General features: G+C 42.3%; 1 protein-coding gene across 2 annotated transcripts; it reads right to left on the bottom strand.

Annotated features, from left to right (window-relative positions):
* Positions 1–1,365: 1,365 nt before the first annotated feature.
* On the bottom strand, positions 1,366–15,401 carry EPCIP (exosomal polycystin 1 interacting protein). 2 transcript variants are annotated; one of them, XM_075081953.1, is made up of 3 exons: positions 15,130–15,401; positions 6,371–6,547; positions 1,366–3,465 (listed from the first exon to the last, which is right to left on the bottom strand). In XM_075081953.1, the coding sequence occupies exon 3, from the start codon at positions 3,393–3,395 to the stop codon at positions 2,721–2,723; it is 675 nt and encodes a 224-aa protein (XP_074938054.1). In that variant the 5' UTR covers positions 3,396–3,465; positions 6,371–6,547; positions 15,130–15,401; the 3' UTR covers positions 1,366–2,720. The 2 variants fall into 2 exon arrangements, with proteins under 2 accessions (XP_074938054.1, XP_074938055.1); XM_075081954.1 differs by lacking the exon at positions 6,371–6,547.
* Between the last annotated feature and the right edge of the window lie 1,110 nt (positions 15,402–16,511).

Here is a 16,511-nt window from a genome sequence, read left to right as displayed (position 1 = left end):
TCCGTACTGCCCCTGTCCTCGTCTCCTCAGCGGCCAGGGCCGGGCCTCGCTCTCCAGCGCTGCACGGCCTCTGCCTCCCTGAGGAAATACTAGCCTCTGGCTCGGAGTTGGGGGCGGGGAGGGCAGGGAATAATGCGGCGGTCGTCTTCCCTAGGGCGAAATAGCATCATTTTTCATGTGCAGGGCCCTATGGGGTGCGGTTTCACCCTCAGAAGCCGCTCCAGCCAGCCGTGGTGGCCACCATGTTGCCTAAAACGAAAAGCACAAGTTTGGTGGTAGATGCCAAAATATCGCTGGACTCATTAAAGACGGGCTCTTCTCGTACAACTGTTGGGGACTGGAAGGACCTCCTTCCGGCCTTCCCGCCGTAGCAGGAGGGACAGACTCCCTTGCGGCCCGTCCTTGCCAGCCGCCTTGGGAACCTGCCTAGCAGGAGGTGCAGCAAGTGCAAAGACCTGTAGAAAGCATTTCATTACCTTCGTGCTGTTCTCAGTCCGTATTGACTCCCCAAAGTCACACCAGAATTAGTAATAGGAAGGAGAACTGTAATTTTACAGCTCGGATCTCCATTTTTTTCTGATGTGAAAAAATTGACTCGGTTTGCATTGATTGGCATGTCCAGTAATCGTGCATCAGGGTTAAAAGACTGGCAACTGCATACAGGTTGAACCTGATATGTGGAGAATGAAACCATTGTGTATATAAATATTAACTGCTATAAAGAAATGGTCAAATGCCATAGGGTGTTGACTGTGGTTAAGTGTGAGCGTGTTACACTGGGATTTAAAACATGCACAAAAGCATATAGTTATTTCTGCAGAGTGATGGTTAATGTACCGCTGTGTGTAGTTTACATGCAGACAAAAGAAACAGAATTAATAATACTCCCAACATATGTGGAATATGTTTTGTATGCATTGCCCTGAAAGAATTCTGCAAACTTTTAATGCAGTACTTTCATATGGCAAAACCATGTAAAGTTGAAATTGGGAGAAACAGGTTCTTGGTATCTGCTGGAGAAGAACAGGGGAGTTGAAAAGATTACTGCAATATTGGTGCCATGGATTTCTGCTGCACATATAATTGAGAGGAGGATTTTCTTCCTGATTCCAGGAAAATCTCTGCAGTGCTTACTTGGGCACAGGAGTAAAAGGTCTTTTATGTCAGCCTTATTCAGAACACTACAGTGGCAAAAGTAACTGAGACTGCAATATGAAGTGTTAGGAAGCCCATGGATTTATCAATCTCATGGTTTCTTGCCAACAGGGTCAGAATACATACGTTCTCAGTTGCTGCTGCACGTGTGAATTTCGAACAGCAACAGCAGCCAACCACTGCTGTCACGGCCGTGTGGAAGGACTGTGTTATTCAGCACGGTTTTTACTAGAGGGCAGCAGAGCCTTAGTGAATTCACTGAGGTCATTTATGTTTGATTTTCCCAGATCTTGAAGAGAGGGTTGGTAACATTTAGAAATCAATTTATTTGTGTGTGTTCCAGCTCTTTTTTTTTTCAATGCTAACCTGGGTGGGATTAGTGACTAGCCGGTTTGTGAAGGCAAGGTTGCACAGATAGAGCATGCGATTCCTGGGCAGACAGTATGAATTATCTGCCTGTATCTGTAATACATTCCAGACATGTAACGTGCTCAGAACACCACCACCACTGCCAATCTCTGTCAGCCCAGCTCCAGCTCCTAACCATTTTGCAACTTGTCGTGCAATCATGGGAGGTATCACTAGAAATACTTGTGATTTGGGGAGAAGGCTTACGGTTTGTTGCCAAGGTGCTGACAAAGGAAACAACATCTTTACAACAGCTGATTTAATGGTTCTCTGGTTGAGTTAAATTAAGTTAAATCCCCAGCCTTCAAACACCCATGTGCTTACCAGCAAAACTGCTGCATCATTGATTACAGTTTTAGAAAAACTTTTTAAAGTTGTTGAGGCAAATTCGTTGGTGCCTCAGAGTCTTGATAGTCTTTCCCCTCAGTTCACATATTTTGTCCCAATTTCATGTAATCCTTTGCTGGCAAGGCAAGACTGTTAGGACTTGCTATTCCAAAGCCTTTACTGTATTGTATGGGTAGGTCCCGGCCTTAATCGTATCTTATAGAACGCAAATCTTGCAGACACGGGCAAGGAGCAGACTTTGGGCTAGGTAAATAGTCCTGATGTCTGTTTTTCAGGGGATGGCAATCTTTCGCCCACAATGCATCTGAAAGTTGTTTGCTACAGGTCTGCCAGAAGCCTCACCTCCCTTATCAGACGAGAGTCGTTGGATGGGGTCTTCCTCCTTTCTCATAGGGGAGAACATGAGCAGAGCTTGCCATTATCACAAAAGATGAAGTCAAGTTCCCTGCATTTGGGGAAATTGCAGGTGTCGGCTCATCCAACATGCCAAGAGACAAAGATGTCTTTTTCTCTCTGAGGCACAGTCTTGAAACAAAATTTATCTGCAGATTTTAATTCTTAGCTTACAATACATAAAACAAATTTGTACCGATGCTTTCCAAAACAGTCATTTCACATTTTCCTTAAGAAAGCATTTACTGAATTAGTCTGCTGAGTTTCTCTTACTTTAAACACCTCTTTGTAGGGTGCTATCGCAGTCAGGACTGTCCATCCCATAACAGCTCCCCCTGGCCAAACCAGACTTAAAGAAGTCCCATCTCTCTTTTAGCAGTTGGCCATGCCTCTGACTACTGAATATGTTAAATAACTCAGTAAATGAATGTTACAACATAGCTCTCGTTATCTGAGGTTGAGAAAACATCAGAGTACAGCAGACTGGGAAAGTGCTCCGTGACACTAGAGATGTTTTCCACACTGTATGACTTTAGCAAAGAATAGCCGTTGAAAAACGAGGTATCCAGGAAAGAAATATGTACAAGCGGTTGCCTGTCTTTGTTGTGCACTGCAAGCGAGTCTTCTTTTTTGTTGTTGCTGCTGCTGTAGATGGTTACGCTCTGCTCTGGGAATCCTCCCATGACCTTGTTTACCCGGAGCTTTCGAAGTCCCCAAATGGCCAAGTATTCTGTCGGGAGAGGAGTGGTGCCACAGAAGGACAGCTTCAAATCCCACACCCTTGTGAAATTGAGGAGCATCTCCAGCATAGAGGTGTCTGTGAACCAAATGGTCAGGTGGCTGCTGTAGGTAGTTTTTTCCATGGTAGAAGGCAGCACCGTTTTGCAATTGCACATCAAGTTTGCCAGGCAGTAATCACAATCATGGATATCCGCTGAGCAGCTGCAGTTGCGAATTGTGTTTTCCTTGGTGAAAATTAGCGTATGGTTCTTCTGACTTCTCACAAAACTGCCAGTGATGTGTGTGCCAAGGAAGCCAGCCAAAATGAGAGCCAGCCAAATGGAGAAAGCAGAGAAGGCTATTGGCTTCATTAGTACTGGTGCCAAGCTGCTAAGTGTCTCCTCCTTTTACTCAGTGAATTATATCACTTGGCTTTACCTACTGAGGAAAAACAATTTCTTTATTACACTAAAGACCACTCAACCCTTAATATTACTTTGCTCTTCCCATTCATTATCTGTCTCATCTATTCAGAGCCATATTGCAGTTTTGCAGGTTGTCCTGCATTAGAAGGGGAGCACAGCTACACTGGTTCCGAAAATGAATTGTGACTTCATGTTTGGGATTCTTCTTCCACTCCTCTTTTGCTCTAAACGGTTTCATCTGCTTATGGGATAGCTTGGACACCCTCTTCTCTATCCAGGCGGCAACTCAGCCTGCCCAGTGTGAAGGTAAGGGCAGGACTCGTCCTGCTCCTTTCTCCTTTCTGCTTTCTCTTTATCCACTTCCCAGCAGATAGGGGTGGCAAATGACCCAGTTCTCCACTTCACCGAGTAAGGCAGTGTGAGAAGGGCTAAAGACAAATGTTTTTTTCTACACCGGAATTGCTAAGTAAGGGTTGTGATAACCTTCCCCTTAAACTGAGTGGGGGATTCACTGGGCAAAGGGGAAGAGAGAAAGGGTGGTTAAGGGCAGGAGCACTGCTGGGTGCAGCACATATCCTTCTGCGCTTTGTGGTATGCTGATAAAACCTGCTTTTGATCCATATGAAGCTACGGCTGCTCCAGTCTTAGCCTGTAAGTTTTGGGGACCAAGGACCATCTCTCACTCTGTCTCTGCACAGCAACTAGCCCCCTTTCATTTACCCTGGCAAAGCAAAGTAGCACCTCCACGCATGCTTCGGACTGGAGCAAGTTTCCATTCCAGGCATGCTCCACCTCAAATGGTTGGGAGCATGTTTGGTGGGCACTCCTGGATTCTCAGCTACCAGCCCTTCGGTTTTCAGAGCTCCTGGCTCTTACCAGGAGCATCTGGATTCTCCTGGCCGGCCTGCTATTAGATGATGGTACAAGAAACAATGCAGAATGCAATTTCTCAACATGAATTAGAATATATTGGAAAGTTTGTCTGATTTGACTATAATTATTTTGAAGCACCAAGAGTCATTAGAGCCAAATTTTGACCAAAGGTGGCAGGGCCTAGTGAAGGCAGCAGTAGGGCATGTGCTGGGCAGAATTTGGTCCTTAGCATGTGAAAAGATTGATCCATGTCCAGAATGCATGTCCGCAGCACCTCCGAAAACATGGCAATAAACCTACAGTTTTGGAGAAACATACCAGGTAAACAGGAAAATAATAGTATTTATAATAAAACCACAGACTGTTTTTGTCTGTTATTCAGTCTTCCACCATTAGACAATGGAATCTTCTGCTATAAACTTCATGGTCATTTAACAGACAATTAAGAGAAAGTGTCTTTCAGAGCACAAGAGAGTTCTCCTAGTCATTAGCACTATCATATGCGTGGTAGTTTACCAGGTATCTGATTTAGATCAAAATGTTTTAAGCTCAATTCCTGCTGAAAATTCAAATGAGAGTGTTCTTTGACTAATATTAAATAAAAGAAAAAGCTGACAAAACTACATCTTGACAGAATCCACATTTCTCACTTAGAGAGAATACAGTCCTCTAGTCCAACTTTTTTCTTCGAAGTTCAGTCCTCTATCAGTGAATCTGTAGAAACTGTGGTGGTTTGTAAATGACCAGGACTTTGCCATCCATGGGAAAAGAAGAAAAGGGAAAGTTACATGCACTTGGGAGAAAAAATCTGCACTTAAGAAATGGTGGACTCTGGGCCAGACATTACCACCAGATCCTTTCCAGGAATTAGGTCTTTAGCTTGTGATAGACAGTTGCATGAAGACATCAGCTCATTGCTTAATAGCAGTCAAAAAGTGATTAAATTGTTAAGGTGTCATAGGAAAATGATGGGAAAAAAGAGACAGTGCTGTCGAGCTACTGCATAAATCACTTGTTTGCTGACACTTGCCTGTTGTGTGCAGTTCAGATCCCACCATTTCAGAAAGGATGCCACAAGACTGGAGTTCAGAGAAGAGCAACAAGAGTGGCAAGATATGGAAGGGCTTCCCTTGAAGTAAGGTGGGACTAGGTAAGGTAGGACTTTAGGTGGGAAAAGAGATGGTTGAGGCAGGATATGGTGGTGGCCTGTAACAGCACAAATATCATAGATATGGTGGGCGAAGAACAGGTTTTCACTGCTTCTTCCAAGAACAAGAGGAAGACATCTCAAATAAAACCAGTAGGGTCACAGCTGACTTGTTGATCCTTAGCAAAGGATGTTGGGGACACAAAAAGTTTTCACAAAGTCAAGACAGGATAAGTTCAGTGAGGAGAAGGCCACTGCTGTCATCATGTACGCAAGCACCACACCTGGCTACAGAAGGCCCTGTGCTGAAAATAGTTGGAGGCAAAGAAAGTTATAGCAGTAAGTATCCCATGTTCTTGCCCTGTTCAAAATCTCTCCTATGGACCTTCTTACAGCTGCACATGGAGATGGCTACTTGACTAGACGGATCTTTGGTCTGACAGATTATGGCCATTCTTATACAAGACCTATATAGTGTGAATGTACACAAACTGTAAATGACTCAAATGTGATTTAATTTTGTATGTACTCCCTGAATTTAGTATGTTGTTTTCTTAAGTGAAGGATACAGACATTTTAATGCTAAAATATTTAATCCATGTTGTGGAACATATCAGAAATACCAGCCCAACTGTTAGCTAATGTTTAACTTCAAAGGTCAGACTTATCCAAGCTGTAGCTGTTCTGGTATCATTACTGCTAGATTAATTTTGTCTCCAGTATCTAAGCGTCTAATCATGCATTACAATGAAAATCCTATTACTAAACCTCCACACTGTGCTCATTTTCTCAGCTCTTAACCATGGCTAGCAGTTGTTATAAATCAGAAATCTGTAATATCACCACTGTTTCACAACTGAATGAAATTATTTGGATTTATCTGCTTTGGAGCTGGAGGTACCTGAAGAGTGGATAACTTTTAGTTCTTTACTAGCTTGCAGCCCACCAAAGAAAATTCTCTTCCAAGTTTAGCTTAGCTGATAGCATTTGGGCTCCGTCCATCAAAATCCAAACAAAAATCTAAATCTTGGCATTCCAGGAAATGTTATCTCCAGAAATACTTGCTATCTTCTGCTCCCTGCAACACAGAAACATTCCTATCAATTCAGTTCTTGGTATTTAGTTTCTGTGAGGCTTTGGTAAGTGATACACAAGCAGTGAAATATATGTTGCAGGTTGTCTGTCCGTGGTGTGTCAAAGTCACCTGCAATGCACCTTTACTTAAGCTACCAATTATCTACAGAAAAAATGTGCATTATATGGCTCTTAATCAAATTACTTTGCTGTCTGCACTGGTTAAGGCTTGGGAAAAGGTTGGCTTTAATTTTTAGGGGTGGGGAGAGCTGCCTTGCAGGGAAGAAACAAGTTAAAACATAGATAAAACTTAACTGCACTAGCTTGATGACTCTGAGTTGTATCTTCTTGAATTATTACTGCTGTCAAGGCACTGTTAGGAGAGAAGGGGGTCACAACTTAGCAAGAGGTTGTTTTCACTAGAAGTCCAGGGAGAGGTCTTTAGCTTGTCTTCTCTAGGGGTGGCTCAGAAGAGTCTGAGTTTCAGTGAGGAAGATAAATAAAGAATGTGGAGCAAAAGTTGCAGACATGGCAGTTGAGGGACAGGACTTTGCCAGGGTAGAAGATGTAGAGAGAAGAGGATCAAATAAGAGCATGGGTCTGAAAAACAGGGCCAGGGCCTGAATGTATGCACCCACAGGATGACGTCTTGTTAATATGAAGCAACACGGTTGAGGTGATCTGAGTTTAATCATTGAAAGGACTGAAACACAGAATTGTTAATGTTTGGGTTTTTTTGTTTTTTTTTTTTTTTTAATTTCGTGTGTTGATGTCATGGTGAGCGACACAAAGAATAACCCCTTTGTCTCTCAGAAAGTATTTTTGATGTTGCAAAAGCTAACACAGTTATTTTCAAAAATCTTCCTCCGTTGCAGAGATTCCTTATATTGCTCGTAATTGTATTTTTGATTGCTTGTATTGCTAATATGCGTCCAGTAGGGCTCTTGGAGATATACAACAGCCCTTTGTTGAGATATTGCCATTAAGCTGAAAGAAAATAAGGGGTGATTCTCTTGCCTGTTGTGGGTCTGTGTTCTCCATCATCTTCAAATTCACAAAGAATGACAGAGTATCTTCAGGAAACTGGAGAATTTGGGCTGTGGGTTACATCTCTCCACCATGCTCTCTCTCCGAGCATTACCCACTCCCCTTAACAGAGATAATTTATCCACTGAGCTCACTAAAATATTTTTGATGTAACCTATAGAAACCCAAAGAATGCATCAGATCATGCTGAGATCAGAATTTCCATACAATTTTCTAGGGAAAATTGGTGGGTATGCCTCTTTCTTTTTCCTAATTTTCAAATCAAGCTTAGCTAGACTTCCAATATAATCAGTATATATCCAGAGACTAAGCAACAGTCTCATCATGTGCATTTAATATGCATGTGCTCAACTAGTTCTGCAGCCTTTTTCCTTGATTATGGCTAGGAGACAGCATTTCAGTGATAAAACAACCCAACAGACTGAGTCTATGTCTTACTGTTCTACTGTGCTACCAACTTTGACAAAAGGAAGCTTATCATATAGTTATGAAGAAAACATCTATGGGTGCTGTTTCTACTTAAAACTTTTTAAGTCTATAGCTATTTAATGACTCATCCACCTGACACAATGGATTTTACGACTGGTTTCTATAAACCATTTGACATTTCCTTGCATAACATAGCATAGCAGGTATCGCAGTCCTGTAAAAATCATATAAGCATTTTTCAGCTTTCCAGTTTGTACTAGAAGATTGCTGAACTCAGGAAATTAGAATGGTAGTTCAAATCTGAACTTGGCAAATGGTACTCACAGATAGGTAACCAAAACCTACTTGCTTTTATATATCTGTTCTGCTGCAAAGAATAACTCCTTTGTCCACAGAAGCTCAAGCTAAGAAGGATCTGGCCTGCTTTTTATTTCCATGTAATTGTTCATTTCAGCTGTTTTAGACAGTCATTCTTGTCCAACCTTATACCCAATGTTCATCAGTTCTTGAAAGTGGCTGGAGTAATAAAAATGGTAACATAACTTCATACCAGAAGTGATTGAAGTTATTAATTAACGAGTTGCAGTGAGCTGATTGATAAATACATTTTGATTAAACACAGAATGGCTCTGTAGCCTAAATGTGGTATGTGCTACAGGAGTCTTGTGCTATTGCTGAAGGCTTGGTTTAAACTTTCAGGTAGCGTCTAGAGCTCTACCAGGCTGCAAGATGACCTCCAGCAGAAGTAATACTGCCTTGGGCTCATCTCTGTCCAATGCAGCGAAGAAATAATTTGTCCAAACCAATGGTGGTTTATTCTAACAACATGGTTTCCTCATGGTGATATTATTTCTAACAACATCCCAAACAACTATGTTTCAAATGAGGCATAGGTGGGGTGTAATAACATGCCCTTCACTCAACTGCACTGATACTTTTTCTAAGTTAGTCTCATACAGTCAGCTAACAATTACACAGTGTTTGTAAGTGTGCGCTGTGATTGCAACGTTTCCTTTTACCAGTTACCAGTCAGTTTGTGTTACAGCTGCAACCTTCAACAAATCCACCCCCTGCACAGGTAAATTGGAGGTAAAGTCTACTTTCCTCCCCTTTCCATCTTTATGTGGTCCGGTTTTGGAAATACAATTAGAAGTCAAAAAAACAAGAGGCGAGTAAAACTGGTAGATAAATTGCTGAGTCATACGCCCCACACTGCCTTGCTGTCCAGAGTCACAATGTAGTAAGCATTTAGTGTTTGAGAATGAAGTAAAAAATTAAATCAGTGTATGAGAACGACTCAGTGCCTTGAATAGTAATTTGACTGTATTGCCCCAGAGGTCTTTTCTTATGCCTGCTTTTTCTTATGCCAGGGTAAGCAGTCACCCAACTTTACCGAGCACTGGTAGAGTACCACTAGCCTGTGGGAATTACTGATAGTTGATCTGGTTCTCCTCCAAAGAGCTGTCAGCGGTTTCCCAGTGGTTACCTGCCAATTACAGCATTTAAAACACCTCAGAAAGATTTTGAAGTGTGGATTTTGGTTTGTAAGAATTGGAGAGATACCTCAGTTCGTGTATTGGAAGGCAAAGGTTCAGCAATTACAAAAAGAATACTGATAGAAACTCTGCCACTGCAAGGGCTTTCTGGGAAAGAGGGAGTTGAAAGTGGGATATGTTCAAGATCAAGAGATTCTTAATTGGCCTGAAGATGTTAATCATCATCTTCTTGCTCTTCATCTGGCATTTAAGCTTCCTGCAGTCTAAAGCTACCGTCTGGTTTTCCTCATAGACTCTGTTAGAAAAGTCTTCCTTGTCATTGAAGGGAAGCTCTTGCATCTTCCCAAATTGGAGGGCTTTTTTTTATTACCAGGTCTGTTTAGCTGAATACTTCGAGAACAGTGAAGAAGGGTCATCACCAAAAGCAACTCCATAACAACTACCTAAGTCTGTAGTAAAGCATGTCTATGAGTACCTGGACACAGTACCTAAACCCCAGACCACAGACTTGGCAGATGCAGGTGGATGAGGAAACCACAGCAGCCTGTGTGGTGGAACAAGGAGGTAGCTGTGAGTGGAGGAGGCAGCTGTAGAGAGAAGAAATGGGAAAGGTGGTGATAAGAGGCTTGGTGGAGGAGAGGCAAATGCTGCCCGGAGATAGGATGGAGGAATGAAGGAGAAGTAAAGAGTAGCAAGCCTTCCTCAACAAATCAGGAAGCTCTTTAATAGGGCAGGACAGTGTACAGAAAGAGTACAAAGCTGAGGTCCTGGGGCAGGTTTTTTGCTAACTTTACAAACATGTCTTGACAGGAAGTAACAGAAGAAGAACAACATTTCTCTAGAAGAGCCGTCCATTCTGCTTCTGCTTTGGCTTCTGATTTGTGTGGTTTACATCCAATCCAATATTTGTTGTTCAGTAAAGAGTTGTTCCTTCCATGCAAAAACTGGAGAAAAACTAGATCCCAGCAGCTGCCTTGGAGTCCCTCCAGCCTGCAGTGCTGGCCTGGGGAGGGGTAAGGCAGCCACCACTTTGGAGCTGGGATCTCTGCATTAGGGAGGGGAGAAGAAAAGCTTCATTCTCTGCTTAGCAGCAAACAAAAATCCTAATTATTTTAGGGAAATTTTACTTGCTTCCAATAGCAATAACCTGCTTCTGAAAAAAACAGCTGTGAGTGATCTAAATATAGCAAATAATCTTTCATTTTTGTCCTGAGTGGGAGGCCTTTCAAGTGAGAATCAGATGAGACAGATACCAGCAGAAGATTGTTCCAGTCTGAGGACTTCAGCCATCCATGTTTTTAGATGTGTATCCTCTTTCCAGAATTGAAACCCCTGTTTTATTACTTTTTATCCCAAAAGTTTTCTAGTATGAGATTCCATCCCTGCTCCATTTTCTTCACAGGTTTTGATAGCTAAAGGAGATTTTCCATGCTTATTTAGTAATAGTATCATTTCAAGTTTCTGAATTTACTTTGATCATTCCCCCCCCCTTTTTTTCTTTTTTTTGCTACTTGCAGATCTGTGTATTAGGAAAACTGCAAAAAAGCAATAAAAAGCCTTTGACTGTTTTGTGAGAATGCTACTGTCTCAAGGAAAGTTAATCCTATTCAATGGAAGTCCCAAGCCTATGCAATTAATTTCTTCACAGGGTGCTTTCTTCCATTTTCTATTCAGAAAAAAACCTAATTAAAACCCCTCATTGATCACTTGTGTTAACATGTGCGTATGTGAAAGTGCTGTATTAAGCAAAGAGGAGCTTAAATCCATATAATCTTGTGCAGCTTGAGTAATGTACACAGGATGAATACCAAAACCATCCAATTTAGATCAAAATAGCGTGAAAGGCTGGACAACGCCAAAAGCATTTAGAAGGACTATGAACACTGCCTCTTTCTTTGCCTGTTTGCATGCAGGTATGGGAGGGGTGTGTAAAAAAATACATTTCAGAGTAAAGGTGGCAGCAAGGAGGTAGGTAGAGCAGTTTAACTGGGCTGATCTCAGTGGGGCCAATGCATTACTCTCCTGCTGTGCAGAAACCTCAAAAGGGAGACGGGGAAGAGGAGCACAGATGATGTCCTGCTACTCTAAGGAGCAAAGCACGCTCCAGGCTTACCTTCATCTGACCTGTAAAATGTTTGTTGAAAAAGGGATTTTGAAAGGCTGCGCAGGGCTACTGTTGGGTGACTCTGCTGTGTTCGCATCATAACTAACTGGAGGTTTTTGAAGTGCAATTTCTTTGGCATTTGAAAGAGTAAACTGAACTCTTTTTTTTTTTTTTTTGGCTCAAAGATAATGCTTACAATTTGCTTGAAAGCCTATCGGATCTTCTGGAAAAAACAATTTTATTGTTAAATTGTAACTAAAAAAACCCCCATCTCTGTTTTGCAGAGTGGTGTGTACATGAGAAAGGGTGAGGTTAGCTTTTAATATCTGCTGAACTAAGAAGGTGTTAAAATACAAGATTACAGGAAAATGTAAAGGGTTATATAAAATGCAAAGAGTCACTCCCTTAATAAGTCTAGTCTGAGTTTTCACCCAGAGTAGCTACATTATCTGCCCAGAAAGCTCTAGGGAGGCTCAGGCCTTGAGGGAAACAAAATGCTTCATTTGACCTTTTTACTGTGTGGGAGTTTCAGGATTTCCCTAAGTGGGCTGATGGCAGAGAGAGAGGTATTTTGTTTTCCATCTCTTTGTTTAAACAATTACCATATTTATTTACTTACTCCACAGATAAAAGTAGGAAAATAACTTTGTGATAAAAGCTGACGTTCTACAGACTTCCAGGCTGCAGCATGATCCATGATTGTTGTCAATAACTTGAAAATTGTATTTGCATTTGCTTGTGCAGTAAAAGTCTGGGCTGCTACCTTTAGGCTGAGCAGCCAGTGCTGTAGCGGTGGTGCTGTCAAGTGTAGCAGAACAAATTCCTTCCCAGCATGACAAAAATGCAAGATAAAATAGGCACTTCCGTTGCATTGAACTTGAACAACACAGAGACTCTTGAAAGTGTTCCTGTATGGGTATTTTGGTATTCAGATGTACACAGACTCTGGCACAGACAATTCATCTAAAAACACCTCTGCAAAACTGTCAAGGCTGTCCATCCCATGCAAAGCTTCTGTCCATACTGGAGGCAAATGTTACAGCGGGGAAAGTTGTGACATTTAACTGCAGGGAGGCAGATTAATAGCAGAAAACTCAAGGGAAAGGAGGAAGTCTTGTCCTCCCAAAGAATTAGGAGTGGTGATACCTCCCTTTTTTCCCTGGATAATGGTCACCCTCGGCAGGTCACAGCCTGATTATTCCCAACGCTGAGAGAGTAGAAGGGGTGCGTGTGTAAGGCCTTCATTTTCATGCGCCGCTTCACACATGCAGTCTGCACTTTTCCTGATAAAGAGTGGGGGACCAAGATGAGTGGCAGGATTTGCTTTGCCAGAACAGAGCTGGAGCTATTCCAGCTTGGAGGTGTGCACAGTACATGCTGTCCAGGAAGGCTGACACACACTGGGCTGGGTATTCACCTTTGAATTGCATCAGGATAAGCATTTACATAAATGAAAAGTGAGAAGAAAGTGGTATAAAGCTTTACCAGCTTGGGAGGAGAGCACTGTTCTTCACAGCTTTACAAAGCAGTAGCAGATCAAACATACCTTACCCACTTGAGCACCATAGGCAGGATTTGTCATTACACCTGTGTAAACTGGATTGAAAACAGTGGTATAAACCTGATCTAATAAAATGGAAAATCAGAATTTTATTTCTAGCAGTGCCATTATGGTGGTGTGCCTCCATCCTGCTTCCTAGTGCAACCTATGACTACAAGTCCGTTTTCTATTCAGTGGTTATGAAGTGCTTTAAGAGTCTCAGAGGGAAGGCATTATGGAAAAATAAGTTTCTTCCTGTTGCTGTCTAACCAGGCAGCTATTCCAGTCTGTTGGCTGTTTGATATTTGTCTGCAGTGCCTTCTGCAGCTTTCAAATAATAGAAGCACTAGTGGCTTGAACTCTTGTCCTGTTGCTTATGAGAGAGCCCTGTACCACAAAGGTGTCAGGAATACAAAATCATGCCCTGGCTTTGTGTTAAAGAGAGGCCCCAGAGTACACAGTTGTATGTTGCACTGTGAAAAGATATTACTTCTACTCTAAATGATCGATTAGTACTTTTCAATAACTTCCTTGTTAGCTTCTTGAACGATCTAGACTTTTGCCTTCCAATAGACTAATTTTATTTATTTTTGTAAAAGAGAAGCTTTAGCAAATACAATTTCCTTCAGTACTGGTGCTGACTCTGAATGCGCTGAATGTATGTAAGCTACAATGTTAGGGGGCTTGTGCTTCCTGTGATTTAAAGTCTGAGTATTAAAAAAAAAAAGTGCATACACAGGTAAGGGTGAATTTGTATACTCACGAATGCACAAGTGCATCACATTTTCATACAAGTACTTTTTAAATTGTAAGGTATGTGCAATCAAGTCCCTGTTTATTCATCTGTCCTCAGAAAGGGACACCTTCTGGGACATCAGGTGTTCCAAGGATGAGTGGTCAGCACCGCCTGAAAACCAGAGTTATCCCTGGTGGCTCAAGCAGAGCACTTGAACACTGAGGTACTGAAATTAATTTTAAAACCACTTTCTGAAGTTCTAATATTTTTATGTTGAACTAACTACTCCCTGGAGTAAGGGTACTTACACTGAATGAACTTTAAGAAAGAAAGCCTGACTGGAACTTTTTTGTTATTATTTCCCAGTGCCCTTTCTAACCTGACCTGGACAAAAGTTCAAGTTAAGCATTACACCACATTAAAGATTTGCCAAACCCAAAACAAAATGCTTACTTCATGAATGAAAATGGTATAAAAAGCATACTTTAATGCTTTATTTTCTATTGTCCAAATCCTAAATTAAGAATAAAAATATGTGAGAGGAGAAAGCTGCATGACAGAAAGCTGTAATGAAATATTAATGGTCACTAAGCAGCTGGAGACTGAAACTCTGGAGTAGGGCCTCCTGGTACCGGGTATCTCAGCTCCCAGTCACTCACTTGTGTAGTGGATGTTGTCATTGCCATTGAGACTCTAGAGCTATATAGAGACGGTATATTTACTTTGTTTTGTCCTTACTGTATCACTGGCTTGATTTATAAATGAAATGGCAGAATAAAACACACATCCAAGCTATTCTTTCCCCGATCCTCCTCTTCCAGTGCTCTTCTCAAGGCAGTTTTAACTGAATAAAATGACTCAAGTCCTGTCAGCTGGAGTAATTCCCACCAACATTTCTACCACCTTTAAAGATTTGCCTAAAGAAGTATTTGCAAAATGGAGCAAAATCATTCCACCGTTCTTTGTGGTTATTATTCATAGAGCTATTAATTATTATCTAAGCCATACAGATACAGCATATAAACAATTGCAACATATGAAAGACAAACTTTGCAGAATCTATTATTACACCATGATTACAAAACAACGAATCTGAAAAAAAATACCTGCCAGGAACAGAGTTACTGGCAAGTGCTGGGAGAGAAACAGCCTCATTCATAAAAATACAAGCCATTAAACGTTCCTCTGTTATTTAAGCCCCCCTTTTAGAGCCAAAACAAAGACGGTGACTTACTCTTTCTCCGAATGCCGGCAGATGGGTTCGTCACCGCCTGGCTTCCCGCTTGGCTGAGCTTGCTGAGGCAGGGATGCTCGGCTGCGGCTGGGAGTAGGGTCAGCCTGCGGGGCAGGCGGCAGTGCCTCCTTTCCCACTTGCTGCTGCTCTTTTATGTTTCTGGTGGCCAGCAACCCATGCTGTTCCCCTGACAACCGGGAGAGCGGTCCAAGGTCTACCCCTATCATTAACACCACAGCGGGAGGATCCCCACCTGCCTGTATTACCTCTGCTCCCACACTGTTGGGTGTGCTGTCGTATACCAGGGGCTTGCCTGGAAATGCTTAGAGGTGACTGACGGCCTCCCTGCTTGCTCTGAGAGGGGAGCTGGGGTGTAACTGAGCAGTGGGAGCTGGTGACCCATGTTCGCAGAGGGATGGCCAGCCTGGTGCTCAGGGAGGGAGAAAGGACCTCCGGAGTGCTGTGCTCCCCTCCTGACACTGCACTGGCCCTCCACTTGGGGAGCCCCATGACCATCCCCATGGGACACATGCTGCTGTGCCCACTTTCTGTGGTCTTTGTGTGTAGGCTTAAAACAGAAAACCCCCAGGTCTGGTTTGAAAGGCTGCTCGCCCAACTGGAAGGAGTAACTGTAAATTTTGAGTGACAACTTAGCAGAGGCACAACATGGCTCTCAATCATGGCTCAAATGGTGCAGATGCTTCTCCATGATCCAACATGAAAAACAACATCTTTGTGGCATGTTTTACAAGACTGTTACCACGGGTGAGTACCTACCAAAAGCTAGAATCTCTACAGCTAGCCTGGTACTAACTAACCTGAATAACCAGCAGGATTATTTGTTAAGGACAGGCCAGTCATAAGCAGCTTCACAAGGAAATGCAGTAGAAGCATCCTAAAAAACCCATGAGGCAACATGCTGCGGGGCAAAGGGACTCCAGCAGGGCACCTGCAGGGAACGCAGAGTAAGAATTCCTGTGATTCAAATTAAAAGATATTTGCTGCTTTTTCAAAAATGCCTAGCCTTTACATGCCTAGGAACCCTCTGGGAACTGCTGGTGCTGTTACCTCAGTAAGGGCATTTGGTCAAAGCCAGGAGTTAGACTGTCATTTAGGCCCAGTTCAGGGAAGTGTTTGGGCATTTTATTGTCACTGAAACCAATGGAAGTTAGACACTAAAATGCTGCTGTGATTCAAGCCCTACCTACTAATTTACAAGATGTATTGCATGTGCAAATGTAAAGGAAAAAATCCAACCAATTATACTATAGATATTTTTGGCAAGTTGTCTGATTTGTGAATTTGGGATTTGTGACTGTACTTTTTTATTCCTGGAAGAGCTGGTGCGTGAGAGACTTCAGTCCCCTCTTGACGTTATTCGG

This window comes from Phalacrocorax aristotelis, chromosome 1 (assembly GCF_949628215.1).
Source record: "Phalacrocorax aristotelis chromosome 1, bGulAri2.1, whole genome shotgun sequence".
In the NCBI taxonomy this organism is placed as follows: Eukaryota; Metazoa; Chordata; class Aves; order Suliformes; family Phalacrocoracidae; genus Phalacrocorax; species Phalacrocorax aristotelis.
This window is presented reverse-complemented; position numbering and strand designations above follow the sequence as displayed.

Coding starts and splice junctions, on each gene's coding strand:
- EPCIP (XM_075081953.1), bottom strand. CDS start 3,395: ATGAAGCCAATAGCCTTCTCTGCTTTCTCCATTTGGCTGGCTCTCATT.